This window comes from Mytilus galloprovincialis, chromosome 4 (genome assembly GCF_965363235.1).
Source record: "Mytilus galloprovincialis chromosome 4, xbMytGall1.hap1.1, whole genome shotgun sequence".
NCBI classification, from domain to species: Eukaryota; Metazoa; Mollusca; class Bivalvia; order Mytilida; family Mytilidae; genus Mytilus; species Mytilus galloprovincialis.
The window spans coordinates 76815578-76841288 of record NC_134841.1 but is presented as its reverse complement, the minus strand read 5'-3'; the positions used below and the strand labels follow the sequence as shown (position 1 = coordinate 76841288).

Genomic DNA, 25711 nt, shown 5'->3' with positions numbered 1-25711 from the left:
CCATTACTTAATAAGTTTTTGTCATTACTCGATGTGGTTTCACCATTATTAAATATGGTTGTGTCGACGTCATTAGGCAATGATATTTTAATTTTATAATTACTTGATGTGTAACATGGAGTTGTTTCATTACATGGTATGATTTCGTTAATTCATAATGATGATTTGCCAATTATTTACAAATGTACATAATGATGTTTCAAAATGTGACGATTTTACAATACATGATGTGTTCGTTCTAGTTAATATAGATGTGGCACATTACTTGATGGAGTAAACCCACATTACTATTTGGGAAAAACTGATATCTTTGTTTAAATGTAGTAATCAATCGAGTAAGAGTTCAGATTAAAGGTCGGGTTACCGTTCGAGTTATATTTCGAATAAGTCTTCGATTTAAAAATAGAATTCAAACCATTTTAGAAATAAACTTTGAGTTAGCATTGGGTTTCGAGTTGAATTTCGAGTTTGATTCACATTAAAAAGTAAAGTTGAATTACAAGCCCAGTAGTCAGCACTTCTGAGCTGACATGAATTATCACTGATATGGTTATGTTCCGGACCATATGAGTATTTGGACCATACGCGTATGGTCATGACCATATGCGTATACTCATATGGTCCGACCATACGCGTATGGTCCGACCGTACGCGTATGGTCGGACCATATGAGTATAATACTCGTTTGGTTATTAACGGGCCGGACCATATGAGTATTTGGACCATATAGGTATATTTATTTTTCCAAATTACATTATAAACGTTTCAATAATACAAGAACTTTATCTAAAAAAAACAGTGATGGTTTATCTACGTAAAAATTTAATATTGATGACAGACCTCAGTTCTCTATATTGTATTCGTATTCTTGTCATCTGATAACGTCATGCTGATAATATGGTGCACACTTTCTCTCCTTTCGAAATATTTCTGTTTGAGTCTGTCCTGGTTTCTTACTACAACCGGAAGCTACATGTGACATATTCTTTTCGTATCGGATTCGACCATGAACTTATTATTGGTAATATTAAGTATATAGATTACAAAAATGGACTGGAATGGCGTAATTGTGTTTCGACCGTCCTTAAAAAAGTGTTTCATCTGATTACTATTTGTGGGTTGATACAGTTTATACATATACAATACTAGAAAAAAAAATCAAAATTCCACAAATAGTAAAACTATGCCTAGTTTTTGAAATACAAATACATGAAATTTGGTTTACGATGTCATATTTAAAAACTATAACAAATACAATATAGCATAAACAAGAACTATCTTTAAAAAAGATATCCGACGTATATGTTTAAAACTATCATTTCGATAACCTTCAGAAGCACAAAGATACCATTTACATAACGTTTTCTCTGTTTGTGTTCAGTATTCTCGGTCCTCTTATCTTTCTGTTTACATTCACCAAAACCCCGCGGAAATCTCACATGCGCAAGTGCGTTCTTCAAGTCATTACGTTCGTACAACAAAGTTTACATTAAAAATCATATAATTGTCCCGAATAAACAGCTGTCACGGATGCAAAGAGCTATTGGAGAAACAATTATTTTAATAAGAATATAAATCTTTGTAAGATCTAGTTCAAGTATTTATAGTTTTTCCCTTGCTTTCCATCACGATATAATTAACGAGACGTTTTTTCAAACACAACCAAATGACCCACCATGACAGCATCTTGTCCAATCACAGAAAGGATTTTCGAGCATGCGTTTTCTGTTGCCATAGTTAAGCGTCCTTAAGTTCAAAGGGCACAAAACCGAAACTATACCGACTACGTCGGAAAAAGAACATGTACATGTACATCTTCGCTAGCAAATGTTACGATCCACTATCCTCCTCTCCAGGTGAAATGGAAGATGTATTGATGACTAACTTTTGAATTATGGATGCATTTTGATTTGATGACATTTTTTAACAAATGTTGGTAATTTATTAGAACCGTGATAATTCAATTCCGGTATGTTTCAACCAATAAGTGAAACAATTACAGATTAAGTGGACTTTGTTCAATGTTATGATTAATACAATTATCATTAAAACTCTATGACTGTCACCGGGAAATAGTTCAATTAAAACATATTAAAATAAGTACAATAAGTTGCACTTGCGATTTTCTCGATTTTCGATTAGTGTCAGGATGATGTGTGTAATAGTGCTAGCGATGTATAGTTTTTTGCAGTTACCGACCAATTCTGGTTCAAATCTAGAGAATGCTTATGCTGAGATTTTGCCATATGAAGATGAGTATGTTTCTTTATTATTTTCTAATACTGCGATCGTATTTCTTAGTATGACTTTAAAAAAAATCAATTCTCGCGTTCGATTTCAAATGAAAGTAAGTATATTTTATTTAGAGTCGGACATGATATGTACTAATTGACATAGTGAACATGCGCTCGATCTGTAGAGCTCTTAACGCAGTTGATCAGATTATACCGTTGCTTTTCCTGTTTGAATGATTTTACACTAGTTATTTGGGGGCCCTTAAATTATAGCTTGCTGTTCGGTGTGAACCAAGGCTCCGTGTTGAAAACCGTACTTTGTTCTATAATGGTTTACTTTTATACATTGTGAGTTGGATAGAGAGTTGTCTCATTGACACTCATTCCTTATACCACAACTTCTTATATCTATTGCTATCTGAAAACAAGATCAATATTAATCATAAGCACATTTGACAGAATACACAGCATCCATATGAATAAAGCTCATGCATAATTAATTAAATAAATAAATAAGCAATGTGTATATATCGAAGCAAGCAAGTTAAACACATCCCACTATCGCTGGTATAGCGACAAAATCACCGTGCATGACTATGAAATAATTTGCGCAACTGTTTATCAATATAGAAATAAGGAAATCAGGTACGATTGCCAATTAGACTTTAGAGCTGGTTTTACCGAACGATATGTAAAACTTTAACGTGTAACATTTTTATCTGTTTTCAAGAGTTACCAAAAAAAAAAGAGTAAATTATCGAAAGGAACATAGTTCGCTACAATCAACTCCGATAATTCCGAATTGAATTTTTCATTCAATCTTTATTTTGACTAAATTTACTTTTTCATATATACCTTTTAATTTTGTCTTTTGTGTCAAAGGGGAAACAGTTTATTGAGAGAAGAGTGTTGTCCTCAAACCTGCATCACAAACATATGTAAGTACATATTATATAAGATGCCATATTTAAAAAGAAATATACAATTTAGCCGTCAACAGCAAGGTATATCGATGACTAACTTTTTAAATTACGGATGCATTTCATTTGGATGGAATGTTGGTACTTATTTAGTCTTTGAGCTAATTGAATTCACATGTTCAGATACATTTCATCATTAGGGTTACAAATATTTTGATAAGTAGATATAGGAATTACTGAGAAAATACTAGAGATCAAAATGTAAGTATTAAGCGTACTTAGTTTAAATTAAAAAAAAACATCTTTAAAAGGAAAGCATATTTATTTCAAGTTGATAAATTTTAGTACAAACAAGCCTATATTAATTTTGAATTAGTGCTCATGCATCAGTTAGTAATGATAAAGGTCGATATAAAATAATCGATAAAGATAAAATATAATGTTGGCTGTCATTTGACATTTGAGAGAAAAAAAGCGCATAGGGTAATTTTAGCGTCGACATAAAATGTCTTATGTGGTACTCTGACATAATGTTATGTGGTTTTATTAATTTTCTTGTTTATATTTGTCTTTACATGTTATGGTTTGGCCATTACGTAATCATGTTTTGATTTAACTCATTATAGAATAGTCATTACTTAATATTTCGATATTACATGATATGACTTCGTATGACATGATATATGTTTGTCAATGCTTTATATGATTTTTTCATTACTGGATATTATGTCAACATTATTTAATGTGGTTTTGTCATTAGGTTATGGGGTTTTAACTTTACTTGATGTGGATTTTGGGTTAACGTAATATAGTTGTTTTATGTCATGATGTTTTTTTTTATTTCGTAACGATGATTAGTTTAAACATATTTATTTAGAAGTTATTGCAACTTATATTAATCCCTTTCCATTTTGCGGGTGTGAGTGCTGCCTTGTAGGTGCATTATCCTGCTCTTTTTCGAAAGGTTGACTTTTACGTGTAAGAGATATGTCGCTCTCTTAACATGGATGATTTGCAGTTTCCTTATATGGCTTTTACATTACAAAATAATTTTTCACAATTTTAAGATTTTAAACTCTATGCATGGTGTTATCGTTCCAATTATTGATGTGGTTATGTAATTTTTTATGTTGTTTTCACATTACTTGATAAGGTTAAACCCAGTAACCATTTTGGAAAAATAAGTTCTATTTGTAACACCGATATCCATGTCATTTGTTTTATATGACTCGGATAAGAGTGGCCATCGATCGACTTAGAGTTAGAATTCAAGTCTTAATAAAAATGAAAGTTGGAAATATCATTGAGTTCGATTTGGGTTTCGAGTTTGTTTCACATTTAGAGGTAGAGTTTGAGTTACAATTCAACTTCAACGTTAAATCTGGGTGACCTTTTGATGAGTTAGTGTTCGAGTTCAAGTTACACTTTGAATTTTATTTTTATTTTTAAAAATAAGATTTCGAGTTGAAAATCGAGTTTCTAATATGATTTCGTATTTCTATCGCGTATTCAAAGGCTTTTGCAAGGGGATTCCAAAAGAGAGTTGTTTTAAATATAGTTAAATATTGCTCCGTCGATAAAATGACTGGTAATTTTAATCCAAAATCGTTTTTCTTTACACAATTACCTTTGAGTATTGTTGTGTCCAGAATATCATCAATTTTGATATACTAAAAGCCTTCAAAGTAATATGTGTTTTGACAATTGATGATTACGGTTATAGTTCGCTTCTGTGTGTGTTACATTTTAATTTTGTGTTTCTGTTGTGTCGTAGTTCTTCTCTTATATTTGAATATACCAGATGTGTTTCCCCCAGTTGTAGTTTGTAACCTGGATTTGTTTTTTTCTCAATCGATTTATGAATTTCGAACAGCTGTATACTCCTGTTGCCTTAATATTTTTTATATCAATATAACTATATTTTAAACAGAATAAGCATGATTATATAAGGAAAATAACAAATTTTAGTAACAGGAAATTAGTACTTTGAACAAAAAAATAATATTATGTCATAACATTCTCAAAACAGGAAACCAATGAATTTGACAAATTATTTGAAACGTAACAAGCAGGATTTTATTGGTAAAATGACAAAATCTAATAACGAAAATTAAACGTTTTGTGCCGAAAACTAACCCTTACAAACAGCAAACCTGGAAAATTGTGAAATGTAATGTTAATTATGAGTTTTTTATACAATATATTAGAAATAATATGTACTGAATAATTTGATACATTTAAATCTCTCTTGAAAAATTATATAATTTATGATATAATTCTTAGTTGAAAGCTTTATTTTTTTAAAGAAAATTATCCAATATTTGGAAAGTTAATATTACGATTCTGTCCAAAGTATAACTATTTTCAACTCGTATCGGCAGTTTGAATATTGTTTATTGATATATATCATTTTTATTAAATAAGTATGTAAATATAAATAGATTAGGATAAACAGTTGTTGTAATACTGGTTTCTTAATTGTCTATTCGTATGTAAAAGTAAAGATAACCAATCACCCAGTTCATTTGTATGATTTTATTTTAAAGCTACTATGTGCACAGGATTAATTTGTTTTTACACAGTTTGATTTGGAAGAAAAAAGAAAATCGCAAAAATATTTAACTCCGAAGAAAATTCAAAACGGAAAGTCCCTTATCAAACGACAAAATCTCAAACGACAAAAAGCTCAAACACATAAAATGAATGCACAACAGCTGTCATATTCCTGAGTAGTTGCTGTATGCTTTTGAATACCGAATAAGTTGAGAAATGAATATCCCATTTGCAAGTGAAGTTTGTATATTGCTACTAAGGTGGGGGAAATTGATAATGTCAAAATTAAAATCGTCTCGTTTGTCATAGATTTTGTACTGAGATGACCGTGTATGTAAAATTAGAGGTATAAATCTAAAAATTATGCGAAGGAAGCTCTGTCTATTTATTTCTTTAATTTTTAGTTCTGGGAGATATATTAATGGAACCCAATCAGAAAAGTTTTGATTGTTAATGTCAAAATTAAATGACCTGGCTTCTTTGATCTTCTTGTTTTTGACAAGGGTCTGAAGGAACTCCGATTCATATGAAAATAGGTCGACAAGAAGAGGCGCAAAGTTCGTTCCCATAGGCAGACATAGTTAGATAGTGCAGTTAGTCGCACAATTACTAACACAATTCTATATTAATATTCTTGTTATGGTTATAAAATACATCAAATAACATAATTACAAACTTAATCTCGATTTATATTTAAGTTTTAAATGTGACGTCACTTTTGTTGACGTGGATAAATAAGTGACACTCACGGTTCGTATTTCTATTATGCTTTTTTTTGTGTACTGTCCTAAATTGATTTTACATATCCGTTGTTACTCTTATGCAACATAAAGCGCGAGGTTTGACTAGCCACAAAACGAGGTTCAATCCCCTTTTTTTCTTAAAATGTCCTGTACCAAGACAGGAAAATGTAAGTTGTTATCTTATAGTTCGTTCCTCTGTATGTTGCATTGCCGTTTGTTTTTCTTGCACTTTAGTGTTTCTGCTATTTCGTTGTTTTCCTCTTGGTGTATTTCCCTCGGATTTAGTTTGTAACTCAATTTTTTTTTCTCTCAATCGATTTATGGCTTTCGAACAGCGGTATACTATTGATGCTTTTATTTTTCTATGTTTTGTGTAAATAAGTTGTATGTCTGTTTGTCTTTTTCGGTTTTAGCCATGGCGTTGTCAGTTTATTTCAACCCAAAATAATTTCTTAAAATATCCTATCCCAAGTCAGGAATATGGCCGTTGTTATTTAATAGTTAGTTTCTATGTGTGTATGTTGCATTGTCGTTTTTTTGTGTACTGCAGTGTTTCTGTTGATTCGTTGTTTTTCTCTTTAATATAGTTGATGTGTTACCCTCGGGTTTAGTTTGTAGCTTGGATTTATAACTCTATCGATATATGACTTTTGAACAGCGGTAAACTACTGTTGCCCTTATTTACACGTAAAAGATTACGGAATAGTTAATAGGCTATGTCATAGATTTTGGTAAAGCATTGCTTACAACTCTGGCTCGTTGACCCACCGCATAAGACCGTGTTTGTACTAACATGAGCAACCAGACGAGTGCAACACGTGGAGTATGATTTGCGTACCCTTCCGGAGTACCTAGGACCATCCTCAGTTTTTTTTTATGGGGTTCGTGGTGCTTAGTCTGTGCTGTATCTTGTGACTTTTGTTTGTCTTTCTATTTCTTTTTAAGTCATGTCGTTTTTATTTTTGGTTCGATTTATGAGTTTGACTGTCCCTCTGGTATCATTCGCCCCTCTTTTATTATTAGAAATCTAAAACAATAATTCATTTACTTCTTTTATTGTCCGAAATTTAACTGATTCAATTATTCAAAGCTGGTAAACATTTGTACATAAAGAACACAAAATAAGCGAAAAATGTTCCTTCATTTGTCTTTAAATCAGCTAATCTCAAATTGGTCAGCGGGTCAGCGACTTCGTATTTGTCGAGCCTGCGACTTCTGTCTGAAGAAAGCAAGACATAGGGATTGTGATCCGGTGGTGTTGTGGGCGGCGTTAACAAACTAATTAAAAACATTACTCAATGTTAAGTTTTTGTGTTTTGGTCTGTTTTTCTTAATCAATAAGCAATAAGTCAACTATATTTTGTGTATTAATTATTGTAAGGTGTACATGTCAGTCTGGCAAGGTTCATCTGAACTTGAACTGATTTTATGGTGAAAAGGTCAATACGAAGTTTTCCTGGTTTGGTCTATTCTTTGTATACTATAAGCAATAGGCCAATTATGGATGAATTGAAGAAAACAGAAGAAATAGTTCTTTCAGCCGATTTTTAATCATGGAATCAGCTTTATATTTATCACATTTAAACAAAATTCAGAACCCCCCGCAGCTTTAAGAACCACGTTGTAAAATACAGTTATTAAATATTCACTTATTTCAGACGAGGAGCCACCTCTGATCACAAGTAATTTTGAAGAATCTTACTACATGAAAGAAGAAGATGATACACCAAAGACCTTTCAATGTAGTTCATCTGGTAACCCGGCACCAACGTAAGTTTGTTTTAACCGTTTTGTACAGTAAGATTCAGTTGGTCTACAGTCACAAATGAGTTGGAAATTTTAAAAAGTATAATAATGTGATACATTTAGTGATATATCATGGAATGTACATAACTACAAAATCATGTAGTTCTTATCCAATAAATCAATTTCATTTGTCTCTACTTGATTGTTCAACAATGAAGTGAAGGAAAACTCATTCTCATAAATAAATGTACAAATGTATAACTTGATTGATAAATAAATAAATAACATGATTGCTGTTCATGATGATATATTCTTTTACACCACGAAAGCGCTTTCTCCAAAAAGGGGATTATAACATTTTTTTACTTTCATAATAGCCGTCTCGCATAGTCTTTAAGTATGAAAAACGCCGTTTACAATGAAGGAAAAGATAAATAAATAAATACAGAATGACATGGGCTGTCTATACAGAATAAATATATGTACGCAAAACATTATATACACGGTCACATATCTATTTTACAGATTTCAATGGACCCTTAACGGTAAAGTACTCTCTAATAGCCTACAGATTTCATTGAATCAAAACACAGGAAAACTGACAATAACCAAACCCTCAATACGTGACTTCGGTACCTATCAGTGTTCTGCTACAAACAAATATGGAACAGCAGCCTCTGCAGCGTTTAAGATAGAAAGAGCAGGTATGTTAACTTTATATGTAAATGGTAATTTTGTGAATTCTTTAGGAATTTGATCGTTTTAGTTATAATCTTTTAATCTTAATATTTTTGAATGTTAGGTTTGTCAAATATCACATTTTTAAGACATGCCTATCACGGTTATTTCAAGAAAGTTATAAATAATACGTTACCATTTGATTACGATTCAGATTAATTTGGTGGGATTATGTTATGAACTGTCTAGAAGTGGAAGAGAGCGTAGCAGACAAATTATTTTAAGACAAATGTTTTACATCTACATAAATTTAACATCTACAAACCGCTGATTCATTAGCCTGTACTTGATTTGTAAATGTTGAACAGGGTTTAATTTTTTATCATGTTCATTTTTTTTGTTAAGGAAAACTGTCCATTTAGTTGACTGTTTTTATTTTTAAGCATCTGTAGTATTCTAAAATAAAATAAAAATATCAAACGAGTTTCCCTTTTTGTTATATTTGCATGCGCCATAATTTTTGATCAGTTTCTTTTGGTCCCGTTAAGTTATTTTACCACGTACAATATTCAAGCTCAAGTATTTATACGTCTATGGCTTTCTAATGTTTAGATTGAGGCTTTGACTATAATTATACAGTGTTTCATGTTTGAGCTATAAGAAAACATAACATTTTTTGCCATACCCTATACAGATGAAAGGAGACAGGCTTGTTCTTCGTACTTTATTTATAATTTTTACTGTTTTAATTCTAAGGTTTTTGATCCTTTTGTATACCAGTAAACGCGCGTCTGATTTGAAACTTGAAACTGGCATGTTTTTGCTAAATTATTTGAAGCATATTCAGGACTAGAATCCGTTAAAATTTAATTCATTATTAGGTTGATTCCTCAAGAAAGAGAAAAATGGGGTGAAACCCGGGAAATTAGAACTTAAACTGAAAACAAGGACATTTTGGAGATCGGCATACATTTACCCTGTCAACAAGCCAATCATAAAAGAGTTTTTTGCAAGTCCACGTGCAGAAAGCGAGAAACACACCGAATACAAGGAATCAATTTATACAACCCATCCTCCAAGTTCGACTAGACAAATTTATACATGTAACACAACTAAAAATTGTTCGACTTTAGCTGACATGTTCTATGAAGGCATGAGTGTCTGTACCAAGTCAAGAATATGACAGTTGCTATCAATTCGTTTGATGTGTTTGACCTTTTGATTTTGCCATTTGAGAAGGGACTTTCCGTTTTGAATTTCCCCGAAGTTCAGTGTGTGCTTTTACTTTCCCCCCAGGGTAATCTTGTCAACATGTAACTGATATTAGGTTAGCTTTTCATTGGTAAGCATTTACTGATGCGGTATACATATACTAATTTGTTTCTAAATAAAAAACTAAACCACAAGAAAAACCTTGTTGATTTCGTGGATTTTACCGAGCAACCACTTTGTACATGTTTTTACCTCTTTTTTTTCTAGTTATTTCAAGTTTTAGCAACTCAGTTGAAAGGACATTACCAAATGTACACCAGTATAGGAATGTGTCTATACCATGTACGGGTAAACGAAGATGTGAACCAGATGACGAGTGTAGGGTTGAATGGAAGTTAGGGGATGGAACCAGTAATACTATTCGTGAAACTGAACGAATAGCTATTGATAAAAAGGGTAAATTCTTTTAAGTCATCAGGCCATACAATAAATTGTGAAATACTTACTTGGTATGGGTTTCTAATCTAACTTTATTGATAAAAGAGGAGCGAAAGATAACAGAGGGACATTCAAACGCATAAAACGAAAATAAACTGACAACGCCATGTCTAGATTAGATAAGAAAAAGACAAACAAAAGTACACAAAACACAACATAGATAAAATAAAGACTAATTAAGCAACACGACCCACATCAAAAACTGGGGTTGATCTTAGAAGCTCTTGAAGGGAATGCTGATTCTGCTCCACATGTGGCATCCGTTATGGTGCTCATGTTAGTACAAATCCGGTAATAATTTTAAGTCGATAGGTCACATTCGTGAAAAGGGAATGAGATTGTTGTTAAAGCATAAGGAACATATCCGCTATCATTAGTGAAACGGATATTTCTAAATGTCTTTATTGCTAGGTCTACACATCTGTTATGGATCAATGGTCAAGTTCAATATTCGTTATCAAGTCCGTATGTCAGATTTTGTAAATTCCGAAATTATTGCGTCCATTTATTTTTGTAATTTTTGAAGAATGGACAACAATGCAAGATTGATTATATCCATTTTAGGAAATTTGACATGCATATGTTTGCATTAGACATCATATGAACTCGATTATCGCCCAGTTTAAAGCAATAAACAAAAATGTTAATGTTTGTAAAGATAATAAAGTGTTCATGTTCGACTGTCAAATTTCATCTGATCTTGATCCCAATTACGTTGTTCATTGGAAATACTTAGTGTAATGTATTACTGAGATACAGTAAGAAATAGGGCAAACAAATGTTAAATAAAGGCAACAGTAGTATACCGCTGTTCGAAATTCCTAAATCGATTGATAAAAAACCCGATCCGGGTTACAAACTTAAACTGAGGGAAACGCTTCAAATATAAGAGAACTACGACATAACAGAAACACAACATTAAAATGTAACACACACAGAAACGAACTATAATATAACAATGGCCATTCTCCTGACTTGGTACAGGTCATTTTGTGGGTTGAACCTGGTTTTGTCGCATATTACATGTATTCGTTATATTTGAAAAACACCTCGTTGAATACGTTTTTTTTATACTTTGCCAGCTTTAATTTACAACAGCTGGACTTGTACTTTCTTTTCAAGGACAATCCCTTATTTTATCAAAATCTATAGAAATGTACTGTAATTGACTTATTGTCTTCCCGTACTCTAACTCACCGATAGCTTTTCCGTATTTGCAGTGATATTAAGCTTCAGTACCGCAACTGTTAGGTTAAACAGTAATAAAACAAAATCAAACAAAAAACACTTTAGTTTAATAGTGTTATTGATGTATTTTTCTACATTGGCTAGAGGTATAGGGTGAGCGCTTGAGATCTAAAAACACTTTTTAACCCGCCCCGCAGCAGTTTTTGCACTTGTTCCAATTCAGCAGCCTCTGTCCGTTGTTATTCTTGTATGAATTTTAATTTTAGTTCATTTATATATTTCGTAGTTTAGTATGACGTCCATTATCATTAAACAAGTAACCCTTTTTGTTTAGAGGCCAGTTGAAGCACGTCTCCTGGTGCGGAATTTTCTTGTTGTGTTGAAGACCCATTGGCGGCCTTCGGCTGTTTTCTGCTCTTTAATCGGGTTGTTGTCTCTTTGGCACGTTCCCCATTTCCATTTTCAATTTTATTAATTGATTCTGGAAGAAAATTTTGATACACCTTATCATATATTAACTGTTATGACAAAGTTACATTAACAAATAGAAACGACGGAAACTATTCTAAAATGTTCCATATGACTTTTCATTGGTTTGTCTTTTTATCAGATACCATAAGCACTTACATTTGTTAAATATAATGACAGAGAAGTTAAAATATCTGTCCGCAGGGTTCAGTTCAAAATGACTACATTTGACGGTATTAACCTCAAAAGCTAACAATACCTTTAAAGAGTCTTTTAAAGAAGGGATATAGTTACGACACTGTTTTCAGGTCATTAAAGATTGCATACTTTGGCTTTAATATTCACTTTCAGAGTCTTTGCATCGGAAATAAACACATTTATTCTACAACCAGTTGTTGTCATGATACGGGTTAGGTTGTTTTTATATATTTTATGACACTAAACCACTAACAGGAGGGATTGTGCTTTATATTCAGATAATGAAGTCATAATCTTTCAATCAATTTTATTGAAGTCTGGAACTGGCATGCTAGTAAATGCTAGTAATCCTTTGTTAATTTATGTATCATTGTCATTTAGTTTTGTTTCTTTTGTTACCTGTTCTGACATAGGACTCGGGCTTCTTCTAAACTGAGTTTTACTGTGGGTATTGTTGTGTGTTTGTGTTTTCAACATTGACTAGATGTATAGGGGAGGATTGAGATCTCAAAAAACATGTTTAACACCCCTCCCCTCGCATTTTTGCGCCTGTCCCAAGTCAGGAACATGTGGCTTTTGTTAGTCTTGTATCTTTTTCAATCTTAGTTTCTTGTATATATTTCGGAGTTTAGAATTACGTCCATTATCATTGAACTAACATACATAGTTGTTTAGGGGCCAGCTAGAGTAAGCCTCCGTGTACAGAAGTTTCTTGCTGCATTGCAGACCAATTGGTGGCCTTCGGCTGTTGTCTTCTCTTTGGGCGGGTTGTCGTCTCTTTGACACTTTCCCAAATTTTATAAATAATAATAATATTGTCAAACCTTTTTTTGTCCACGAGTAAGTGTTAATTACACTTTAAATATATTAATATATTGAAAGTAATTGTTCACATCTCTGTCATTTGATTGATGGATAGTTATTTTCTATTGACACTCGTCCAAAACTTAATGGCCAAACTTTTCAATTAAAACGTTGTATGTTGAATAGGTACTCTACATTTTTTGTACGTTGACCTGGAAGATGGATCTACAGCAGCTACCCCTTACGCTTGTGGGATAAACAATGAACTAATGAGAGCATTTTACAAAGGCAGCAATGTAATTATGACAATCCTCAAAGGTAATGTATTACAGCTAGACCTACTTTGCGTAACAAGTAAAAAGTAGGTTATTTACAATTATAATTGTCGCAATGAAATTATGTTAAAAACAAACAAATGAAAAACAATCAAACTCGACAACTGAGTTCCTTATCAATTCACCAAAACTATTAAATATTGATTGGTAACCTCTTGTCAATTTTATGAGGGCCTGCTATATCCCTCTATATCACAGTGATGAATCAAAATGAAAATATGTGTATCATGTGTATTGCGTGTTGAAACCTTATCAACCCCGATGATATGTATGTCCTCTTTTTCTTTCCAAACCCGTTCTACGACACTTGGGTTCATATTACTTTTCTCTTTGTCTTTGCTTTTTTTCCTTTCCAAATGAAAACATCACTATAAAATTTGTGAAAGGCAGACTGGTGATGTTTGTATGTGGCATACTAAATAGTTTCAGGACGCGACACATCACCAGCAGAGAAATGCCTGTTGTTTTGGGCCATTAGCGGAGTAAATGCGTAAAAAGCACTTTTCATGGTGATTTACTTTTTTTTGGAGCCCAAATTCCAAAATAATTGAAAGAATAATGTATAAAAACTATAAGTATTCAAATATTCAAAGAGTATCATGATAAAACAGGACCAAAATGCATCTGAGCTCAACTTTACCTTATAGAGATGGATCATAGTTGATGTTTGTTAAATAAACGGACACTTAATAAAACATCAGCTATGAAGAGTGCCAGACTAAAAAGAGGGACGAAAGATATCAAAGGGACAGTCAAACTCATAAATCTAAAATAAAATGACACCATGGCTAAAAATGAAAAAGACAAACAGAAAAACAATAGTACACATGACACAACATAGAAAACTTAAGAATAAACAACACGAACCCCACCAAAAACTAGGGGTGATCTCAGGTGCTCCGGAAGGGTAAGCAGATCCTGCTCCACATGTGGCACCCGTCGTGTTGCTTGATTATGTGATAACAAATCCGGCAAATAGTTTAATTCGGTAGGTCATATTCATGAAAGGGAAAGGGATTGTAGTTACGACGTAAGGAACATATCCGATATCATTTATGAAACAGTTATTCCATAACGGTCAACCAACTCGTGATGGCGTCCGTAAAATTTACGAAGGGATGATTTTAACTTCACCATTTGGAATTCTTTGTTTAATAGCTTCCTTGTGGCACCCGTCGTGTTGCTTAATTATGTGATAACAAATCCAGCAAATAGTTTAATTCGGTAGGTCATATTCATGAAAGGGAAAGGGATTATAGTTACGACGTAAGGAACATATTCGATATCATTTATGAAACAGTTATTCCATAACGGTCAACCAACTCGTGATGGCGTCCGTAAAATTTACGAAGGGATGATTTTAACTTCACCATTTGGAATTCTTTGTTTAATAGCTTCCTTGTGAGCAGCAACCTTCTATCTAGAAAATCATGATAGGAAATGCAAGCACGTGAATATCGTATGAATTGAAATAACCATTTTATTTCTTTTTCCAAGTCTTCAACCACACGGAATTAACTTGTTAAAGCTATAAAGCTATATGTTGCTTTCTTTCTTTCATTCTTTTTTTTTCAATTAACCATCCCAAGAAAATTGGAATTGGAATATGGAATGAGACAACAACCAAACGAAAGAAAACATCACAAGACCAGCAATGGGTCTTCAACACAGCAAGAAAATCCTGCTCTAGCAGTTATCACAGAAGACAATCCTGCACGCGGAGTACTCGCAATTACTGAAAGGTTGTTAAAGCCAAAAGAGATGTTTTCTGTGATATTTTTTATACCATTAGTGTACTAATCTGTAAGAACTGTAACCGTTTTATTCTGAGTATATACGGAAGCGCATACTTATATTTGTGAATATTATTTCAGATATCAACCGTAACACTTTTAAACCACAACTACTTTTCTCACAGGATGTTAAGGGTTTACTTGGGGGAGATGCTGAACTACAGTGTATTTTTTCCGGATAGTAAGTTTAACTTTAACTAATATACGAAGATGTGGTATAATTTTCAATGAAAAATCTTTCCTCATGTAAGTAGGTAAAGAGAGCTTTGAAAAACGTTGTCATTACTATATCAAACGTTAAAAATTCACCAACCTAAAAATGATTAGACAATAAACTATTAAATCATAACAGATAGTGCCAATAGTGTCCGGGATTTAGATATTGCCAAGCGCTTACATTTCAACTTACATAAACTGTGTTGAAACAGCACACCATCAGATCAAACATAAAATTTGTTGTAAAAGGAACCGTCCCATCGATACGACAAAAAACAAATAACTTTAACAGGAAGAACACAAAGTATTAATTTAAGAGTACTAGCAGTTACTGAAAGCTAGTTCAAAACTAACAACAAGTAGTTAATGAATGATGTTTGTCCATATTTAAATAACTACATTGTTCATTATCACTGAACTAGTATATATTTGTTTGGGGCCAGGTGAAGGACGCCTCCGGGTGCGGGAATTTCTCGCTACATTGAAGAACTGTTGGTGACCCTCTGCTGTTGTTTTTTATTATGTCGGGTTGTTGTCTCTTTGACACATTCCCCATTTCCATTCTCAATTTTATTGTACTTATCCAGCCTCATCTAACGCATTTAATGTAATGGTAAATGATGAAAATATCGAACAAAAAAGGGGAAGTCTATAAAACCTGAAAAAGCAACATCTAAATGAAGTAGCAATAACTCCTTGAAGTTGACAATCGATTTCGTCTATTTGACTAAGTGAAAATTTTTGAACTTTAAAATTTAAAATTCATTTTTACTAGTATAGTTTTCAAAGTGGTAGACAAAAAAATAAGTATGGTCGTCTGAAAACATTTTTATTGTTATATTTTCTTACCTGGTCTGGTTTTCTCTATCTAAAGCGATTTTAAAGATAAGAGGTGACACTCATTTATCAGTATAGTTTACTTTTAACACTGATGACTAGCCTTATCAGACGGGAACATCGGAGGTATATCAAAAAGAGGTGTACAGTAAATTAAACTATTGCCAAGTTTTAGTCCTTATTACATGTAGGACAGAAATCAGATGAGAAATGTTTGTAAAAAATTAACGGACGACGACAGATTTCATACTCTAAGTGATGATAATGGCTAACTGGATTATTTGAGTCAGGTTATCTAATTATTATGAAAATATGGTACACAAAAACGAAACTCAGATCTTTTGAACACGAATCGTAACGTTTGGGCATTACGTTTATGAGTAAAAATGGGATATTAAGGTGTTTAAAAAAACTTTGTATTTAAATTTTGGTTTTATTTTTCTTTATTTTTAAGTCATTGTAATGAATTCAAACAGACATCACAATATTTTTATCGAACTGACCAGTCTACGAATTTATTTTTATTACAATCTATAGCAGAGGAACTTGTAGTAACATCGTGAGCAACGTCACAGCAACATCTCCGTTTTCAGTAGTTCACATTTCTGTGTTGCTCTTAATAGAATTTCATTTGTAATTTCTCTACTTTGCCTTTTTCAAATTTATTAATCTATTCCTCTGAACAAATGTCCAACATTTAACTATAATACAGGTGTTTTTATACTTTTATTTCATGGTAGTCCCCTTCCAGATATTGAATGGCATTTGTCTGGCTCAAATCAACAAATTCAACCAAGTAGCAAATATCAATTCACTGATCCAAATGTCAGGAGAAACCTGAGAATAAAACATTTAAATGTATCCGATGAAGGAAATTACGTTTGCAGTGCCATTAACGTAATGGGTGCTGTCCACGCTCGTATATATCTCAATGTTACATGTAAGTATCCATTATCAGTGATTGTACTGGGATCTTAATTAGTTCATGCTATAAAAAAAATATTACAGGTATTTAACGAAAAAAATCAGTTACAGAATGAAAAAATACATGAGAAAATCATTTACAAATAAAGAATTATACGTAAATATCGACAAACAACTTTCTTTTACACAGAAGCAACGCGAAAAAAAACAAGAAAGACTAATTTGTATCAATAGTTATATATCAGAATGTACCTATCTTCGCTAGCCAAGGGTTACGATCCACTGCCGTTCTCTTCACGTGAGTGGATCGTAACCCCTTGGCTAGCGAAGATGGAATGTATCGTTCTTGTATTAATTCAGTCGTATGTCGATGTTGAACAACAAGCGCTATTAAATGAAATTATCCTTACTATATTAACTACGCGCAAACCGCGTTTTTTTATTACATCAAAGTCGAGATGTTAAAATCGTGGTTAATAAATATATGACCAACAGATATCACTCATTAATTAATACGTACTCGGCAAAAAAAGTCTCTTCGAAAGCGGCTATGTTTTTTTTAAATAAAAGAATGAAAACAAAACGTTATAAGTTGCATCTGTCCGACGCACTTTTCTTCATCAGGAACGCTCAAAGCCGACTGGTTATAAGACAACGACGTAAAAGAACCGACATGAAAAGCAAAAGTTCGATTTTGTATAATTCAGTTTATTAAAAAGTAATCTTTTATATCAATTAGCCAAACCAATTTTTCAAGAAGGTGAGACACTTAAATCCCAAGTTATCCCGGATGGTCAAAATGCTGTGTTTAAGTGCAAAATGGAGTCCCTTCCTGATGAAAAAACTCCTTCAGAACCTATTTGGAGAATAAATGGAAAAGAATTATTTTATGAACAATGTGAGTTTTTTTTTTTACCTCCCCCCTCTCCCCTGAAGACAATTAATGTATAGATACAAAAAGATAAGGAAGGAACAATGCAAATAATGCGTATGTAATAGGTTCAATTCAATACGTGGTTTACTAAAAGAATATAATGAAAATAACTCTTTAATGTCATGCATCCAAATTGCTATTATATTGTCTTTTTGTTATAATTCCCGACAAAAAATGGTTTAAAATCAGCATTCAATGACATTAGCTCATATATGGAATAAATTTGCAAGTACTGTCATAATAAGTTGTGGATCTTATCGTGTTAAAAATGTTTGCTATTTAATTTACATCTGCTTTATTTAAGATTTGAATGCTTCTTTTTGTAACTTCATTGGGGTGTAAAAGCGTTGACCGAAGTACATTTGTATGAAGCGCGTAAGCGCTTCATATTAAAAATGTGCGCACGGTCAACGCGTTTACAACCCTATGAAGTTACAAAAAGAAGCATTCAATACTTATAATTACATTTTTTTAGCAATGATATTGAAAACACGAATTTTATTATTGTTTTATTTAATTCACCTGTGCACTTTATTGTGGGACCACGTGTTATCATGAATGAAAAGTTTTATTGAGCAATGCAATTGCTTACGGATTAGCACGTGATGTGCAGTTATCCAATCAGAATAAAGTATCATAATGAAACATACATCTAATGTAATTATATCTCGTATAGTGTCTGCAATTGTTTCCTATTAGTCATCTTACAATTAAAAATTTGATAGTAAAATGCTATATCTGTACGTAATTATCAGTTATCCCTTCCTTTGAGTAAACCTGTTGTGACAAGATGCCCTCACAAACGAAATTACAAGTACTTAAACTACCTTGTTGATCATTTTGTTTATCATTATGTCTAAATCCATTATCGTTTCAAGTTTATCATCGAAATTAAAAGTCCAATTGGTATTCATAAATAAAATGTTTACAAAAATTGAATTGTCCTAATTACTAAGGAATTCCGACTCTATGAATAGATTACCTTAATTGTATTTTGAAAACCATTTTAGAAGTGTATAAAAAATGGTAAAGATCAGCGTTGAAGGGCAAAATTAATATCTTAATATCAGGTGTTCATAATTTGTGTCATTTACAAAAATATTTACAAAATATGAAGAAAAAATTTTAAGATACCATGACGAAGAGTATGAATGTTTTGTATATAATTGAAGAAATCGCATATATCCGTTGTCATGGACGAAATACCTATCGTGTTAATCTCAAGTTGGAAAGTAATCAATGGCGTCCCGAACTGACAATGAAATATCTTAATATCGTCTCATTATACTAGACATGCCAATCAAATCAGCGTAGTTTTCGTATCATTTTTTCATGTAGTGTGATACGAGATATATATCACCATGCAAAATATATATAACAGGAAACAACCGTAAGAGAACATAGCTATCGAAGAGTGGTCTTATTGGACACACATTAAGGCTAAGAAATAAGAACGTCTGCTTGCAATGATACTTTTATTTGACCTCTCAATAGATAACGTCACAACAACAGTGTACTTAGAGATTGGTAGCGGGAACACCTCATCTGCAACCCTTAACATGTCTCAGACCATTGACAAATTATGGGTAAAGATGTAACGATTCCTAATTGTCCAGGATATTTCTGATCTAAATCTATTAATATAAGGACAATAACTTGTTAGTCCTTTTTGTTTGAAACAATTTTAAAGGAAGCACAGTGTATTGCAGCTTTTTTTGCTGCACATTGATGCTGTAAAGTATCAGGTGCGCGTTATATTATGCAGCATTTTTCCATTTTTATAATATTGTGTTGCGCAGCTGATATTTTCAATATCAATATGATAATGATTATGAAACTATTTACTTGTAGATGATAGCAATTTTTCACATAAATATCAGCTCAGTGCAGATAAAGAAATCCTTACCATTAAGAATGTGAAGTATCCAGAAGACACAAGTAGTATAAGTTGTGAGACAGGAAACATAATATTTGACAGAAATGGTGAAGACAGTTTCGTTAAAAGTTATGCCTTCGCTTTTCTAAGAGTGATGGGTAGGTGAAACCGTCGTCCGCTTACACAAAGAAGAAGCAAATGATATGTTTATTTACTTTATAAATTGCAAAATGTTTTGTATTTTTAATTGATTTAATTGTCAAGCGTCACCATTCAAACTTTGAAACCCAGATGTCTTTTGTATATTTTGGTCGAATAATTGTTGCCATGTTTTTTTTAAAATCATGTTCAAACTTTTATCGTTTTTAATACGATGTTTTATGCAACAATTAAATCGCATGTATATCCATTTGAATTGTCCCCAATTGTATCCTTTCATGTTCTTTTTTAAATGATGGAATAAACCATGGTTTTGATCTGAGGAGTTTTCAGGGAGCTTCATATTTTATTTATAATTTATTTTTTTAATGTAGTTTTACTTCAGAGGTTTAACTTATTCATATTTGTTGTGGAACCTTAGAATTTTTCTCCATTGAATAAAAAAATATGCTGTTGCATTTAGTGATTATCTTTCGGATTGTAAACTAATCAAGTATTTGTGTAAATTTTGTGTTATAGTATGAGAAATTTCAAACAATTTTTTAATAATATTTTACAGCATGTCCATCTGGCTTTATATTGACTAACGGGTCTAATTGTGAGCCATGCACTGAAAACTGGTATGGTAATGATTGCCGTTGTGTTTGTGAATGTAATACTCGTCAAAGGTAATTTTTTTAATCATGATTACAAATTGTTATCGTAGCATAATTTAAAGGAAATTTAAGACTGAAAAACAATAAAAGTAAACGACAAAAGGTTATATTTATTTTGTTTATAAAAGTCAGGGAGTCCAAATTATTTTGTTCCCCAAACATCTGCGTTCTTCGAAATACATAAAAAGAAAATTTAAAATACATACTGAAAACAGTAAAATTGCAAACAAAAATCACCCCAAGGAAAATTCTCCTGTACCAAGCCAGGAATATGAGTTTTCATCCATTTGTTTAATGTGTTTGAGCTATTGATTTTGCCATTTGATTTAGGACTTTCGTTTTGAATTTTCCTCGGAGTTCAGTATGTTTTCTGATTTAACTTTTCCCCAAAGGAAATAGCAAAATAAAAAGCTCAGACACATCAAACGAATGGGTAGCAATTGTCATATTCGTGACTTGGTACTGCCATTTTCTAATATTGAAAATGGTATATAAACCTGGTTAGCTAAACCTCTCACTTGTCTTGCATAAAAATAAAATCGCATACTTAATTGTATCAGTTGTCTAATTTCCTTCAATTTCGACGGGGTAGATGCATTCATCATGGTCAACGCATTTTGAATAATTTAGTGAAATGGCATCATCTTAATAACAGAATGTTAAGTTAAAAAGTAGGGCGAGATGGTTTCTTTTAATTCAGTCTTAGAACTTCCTGTATGAAGAATGTCTCATATAAACAAAGGATCAAGCCGATAAGATGAGCACAATTGTTTCCTAAGAGGAATGCCGATTGTTTGATAAGTTGATCAGTGTACGAAGAATATGTTTGAAATCAAGAAATCAAACAACAAATTATTAATTTATAGGGTTGGTTTGTTAAGATTTGATAAATAAACATCTGACAGAGACAGTTTTTAAATTTGTATCTTGTACTTATTTACAGCAACCGAATGTTTCTGTTATTGTACAATCAATTGATTATGGGAGACACCCAATCTACCTGAAGGGAACCTGTTATACAACGGAATACTTTCTTTGTAGTATACCATGCTTGTAGTTTTAGTTAAACCACCTTCAAATGGATTCTATTAATATAAAAGCATAATAGACTAACAAGAAACATTGGTATATATTGTAACGTCCCCATGCGTTGTCTCATTTTTTAATTATGCGCGTTCATTTTTGATTAACAAATTATTCATCAAAAATGTATAACAGTATATTGTTTTTTAGATGTGATAATGTACATGGTTGTGTTGATATATATACGTCGTCAAAAGTGACAACTACCCAATCAACGATTCCGAGTAAGTTGATATAAAGATCTCCATGGCAAATTAAAAACGGAGAAGTCCATATAATCGAAGATCATCATAGAAAAGTATTAATTTTCCAAAAAGATGCAACTTAAACACCTTTAGTTGAACCGTTATAGAAACCAAAAGAATGTGAAAGAATAATATATTCATATTGCTTTATATGTATATGATCCTACACCCTGACGATACGTTTACTTGTGATATTGCAGACGTTTATGATTTAAGAATTTGACATGGGGGTAAAATGCAGTTTTTGTCTTATATCTCTTAAACTTAAACATTTACAGCGAACTGACATTTATGAAAAAGTTCATTTGGTCAAAATCTATATGACCTATAAATTTCAGTCGAACCAGTTAGATAACCTGTTGATAAGTTGCTGCGTCAGGATTGGTAATTTTTAGGAAATTTGTAGTTTTTGGTTATCTTAAATATTATAATTAATAGAGATAAACTGTAAACAGCAAAATTGTTCAGCAAAGTAGATCTACAAATAAGTCAACTTGACCAAAATGTTGAATTGACTCCTTCATTGGTTATTGCGCTTCATAATTATTTTTTGACAATTGTTTGTAAATTTTTGTCATCTTTAGCAACAACAAATTATTTAAAAGTACCGAAACCAAACTCGGTCACAATCAACATTAAGATATATATTGATTTTGTATTACTGAACTTTTAGTTTGTTTAGTTTAAACTAAACAGACTAAAAGATCAGTAATACAAAATCAACAAAATAGAGACTTTTTGTCATGAGGTCATTTCTCGTCTACAATGTTAAAGAGTGTGCTCTGTATTGCTCACAGAACCAAATGAGCGACACACGCTCTCAAGAGCCTGTAGTTATGTTGTATTGTACTACTAGTAATATGGTTAGATGCGGGTTAAGTGATCACAAACACATTAAATCGAAGTCAGGGTTCTGTAGTTTAGGGGATGTTGTTTATTCATGTCAAGTTTGAATTAAAATGTAATTTCCTCCCCAAATAAAACTAAAAATAAACGTAAACATAAAAACAAAAGGAAAAAAAACCAAACAAACAAATATTTAGAAAAGCAACCAAAACCAACAAAACAAAATTGAAAAAAGATACTACGAAATTTAATTCTTGATTTATCTCATGATCAAATGATGATAACAAATATCCTCATGATTTCAGAATTTGTTGATCGGAACTTAGTTGTATACATTTTGGTAATTGCTTGTGGTATGATATTGGTGCTAGGTCTTTTTGGTTGCATTAACATATGGAAAAAGAGGGATACCAGACAAGTTCAAGCTATCAACGAAGATAATAGACATATTCGAGTCATGTCATATACCGGTATATATGATGAAGTCGACGCGTTGGAGATGGGAGACAATTCTAATATAAACCCCATTCAGAGGAAGAATATAACTGATGCAAAGGAAGAAGCAGGAAGTTCAGACGACACTAATCAACCCTGTCATTTAGATTCAGAAGATAATATCCGTATCTCCGAGCACTATAATTACCTCTGTCCTTTGTATTCAGAAAATAATGGCAGTACCACTGTCGCCCCTTTATTTGCTGTCCATGAAAGTTGTCGTTCCAATCATACATCCGATCAAAGCAATTTTATTTTCGAAAATAGTGATGACATGCATGACAGTATTGTGTACGAGCAAATATATGATTTGGCACATGAACCATGCGGTTACACGGACGATTCACCTCAATTCATTGAAAAAGACAACGTGAAAGATGAATATTTAAAGCCATATCAACATCTGCAAGGAAATTGGAAACAAGCAACGAAAATTGATGCAGACACTTTTCCCCTTCAACCTTCGTCTATAAAATTAAAATCTTCTTCGGACGAGATAGAAGAAAACAATGAACAAGAACATTATATAAACGGGAACATAAAGTTTTCTTATGAAGATGAACAACTATATGAAAATCAGGACGACACTACCCATTCTAGGACTGTAAAATCAATATCTTCGTCGGACAAGGAGGAAAATAACAATGATCAAGAAAATAATATAAACGCGAATACGAAGTTTTCATGTGCAGATGTACATCTATATAAAAATCAGGACAACATCACTCATTCTTGGACTTTAAAAAGAAGATCTTCGTCGGACGGGCAGGAAGAAACGAATGACGAAGAAATATATATAAATGGGAACATAAAGTTCTCTTGTACAGATGAACATCTATATGAAAATGAGGACAACATGCCTCATTCTTGGACTTTGAAAACCGCATCTTCATTGGACAATATGGAAGAAAACAATGATCAAGAAATTTATATAAACGAGAACATGAATTTCTTTGATGAAGACGAACGACTATATGAAAATCCGAACAACATCACACATTTTCATCTGCAACTCTTATCAGCTGAAGAAAGTTCTATAAATAAAGATGAAACAATCTGCTAACAGAAAATCTAATTAAGGTGGTGAAACAAAAAAGAAATAGGATGTAGAAACGCTACCATAGACTTCATGATCATCCATACTCATCATAACGATGCTTTTATTCAAATATTTATACTAGTGCTGACGTAGAAACCAATTTTAATATATAAACATGAATGTATATGTGTATATACATGCTTACAGTTGATATTTTGGTTATGGGTTTTCGTTGTGATGACATTTTTCATATTTGTTTCTCTTAATGTCACTCTTTGTTTATTCACACTCATTCAGACTTGTTTTTGTCATGTTCACGTTTTACATTTCAAAGCTGAAGACATTTGGACATTTATTATTGAGACATTTGTTGGTTCTTTGTGTGTTTTTTATAGTACTATTTTTTAAATATTTTTAGATTAATTGTACAGAATTGATTTTTTAATATACAATTTATGTTTTTTTTTTGTTCATTCCTCTCTGATGGATTCTGATTTTGTTACCATAAAGATGCTTTATCTCTTTTTTGTAGAAAAATGCAATCGTTTCTAAAGTCTATTCATCCGTTTGTCATCAAAGCATCGACCAGTGCCCTTTATTACCTTTTACCATTTTCACCTAAGATGATGTCATTTAAAAATAAATTTGGCTAAGATTTAAAAGACAAGCGGAAGATACCAACTTGCTACATTTAAACGCATAACGTCAAAAACAATCTCACAACGCCGTGGCAGAAAACGAAAAATAACATAAGGACACACAATAGTTTACAAACTCAACATCAAAACTAGCTAATGAGCAGCTCTAGTCCCAACTAAACCGGTGCTCTAGAAGGAAAATAAGATCCTGATTCTCATTTGGCAAATGACTGTCCCTTTTTGGTACATAAACTTTCAAATAAGCATGCGAGTTGAACCGAAATAGGCTTAACAACAAACTGTCGACTGTTTCAGTTCCGGTTATTATATTTTGGAGTCTCTGTTCCAATGGCATGACTGAGGCGTTATTTTAAGAATTTAGCACCAACCACA

General features: G+C 32.3%; 1 protein-coding gene across 2 annotated transcripts; it reads left to right on the top strand.

Annotated features, from left to right (window-relative positions):
• The first annotated feature begins 1751 nt into the window (after window positions 1-1751).
• LOC143072987 (uncharacterized) lies at window positions 1752-25057 on the top strand. Of its 2 annotated transcripts, XM_076248191.1 has the most exons (13): window positions 1752-2256; window positions 3117-3172; window positions 8109-8220; window positions 8722-8900; window positions 10354-10542; window positions 13429-13560; window positions 15452-15551; window positions 17164-17363; window positions 18087-18245; window positions 20133-20315; window positions 20876-20984; window positions 22206-22279; window positions 23452-25057. In XM_076248191.1, the coding sequence occupies exons 1-13, from the start codon at window positions 2150-2152 to the stop codon at window positions 24702-24704; spliced, it is 2853 nt and encodes a 950-aa protein (XP_076104306.1). In that variant the 5' UTR covers window positions 1752-2149; the 3' UTR covers window positions 24705-25057. The 2 variants fall into 2 exon arrangements, with proteins under 2 accessions (XP_076104306.1, XP_076104307.1); XM_076248192.1 differs by lacking the exons at window positions 1752-2256; window positions 3117-3172 and adding an exon at window positions 3320-3415.
• Window positions 25058-25711: the final 654 nt, after the last annotated feature.

Coding starts and splice junctions, on each gene's coding strand:
- LOC143072987 (XM_076248191.1), top strand. CDS start 2,150: ATGATGTGTGTAATAGTGCTAGCGATGTATAGTTTTTTGCAGTTACCG. Junction 10,543..13,428: donor AATAGCTATTGATAAAAAGG/GTAAATTCTTTT, acceptor TATGTTGAATAG/GTACTCTACATTTTTTGTAC. Junction 17,364..18,086: donor TATATATCTCAATGTTACAT/GTAAGTATCCAT, acceptor TATATCAATTAG/CCAAACCAATTTTTCAAGAA.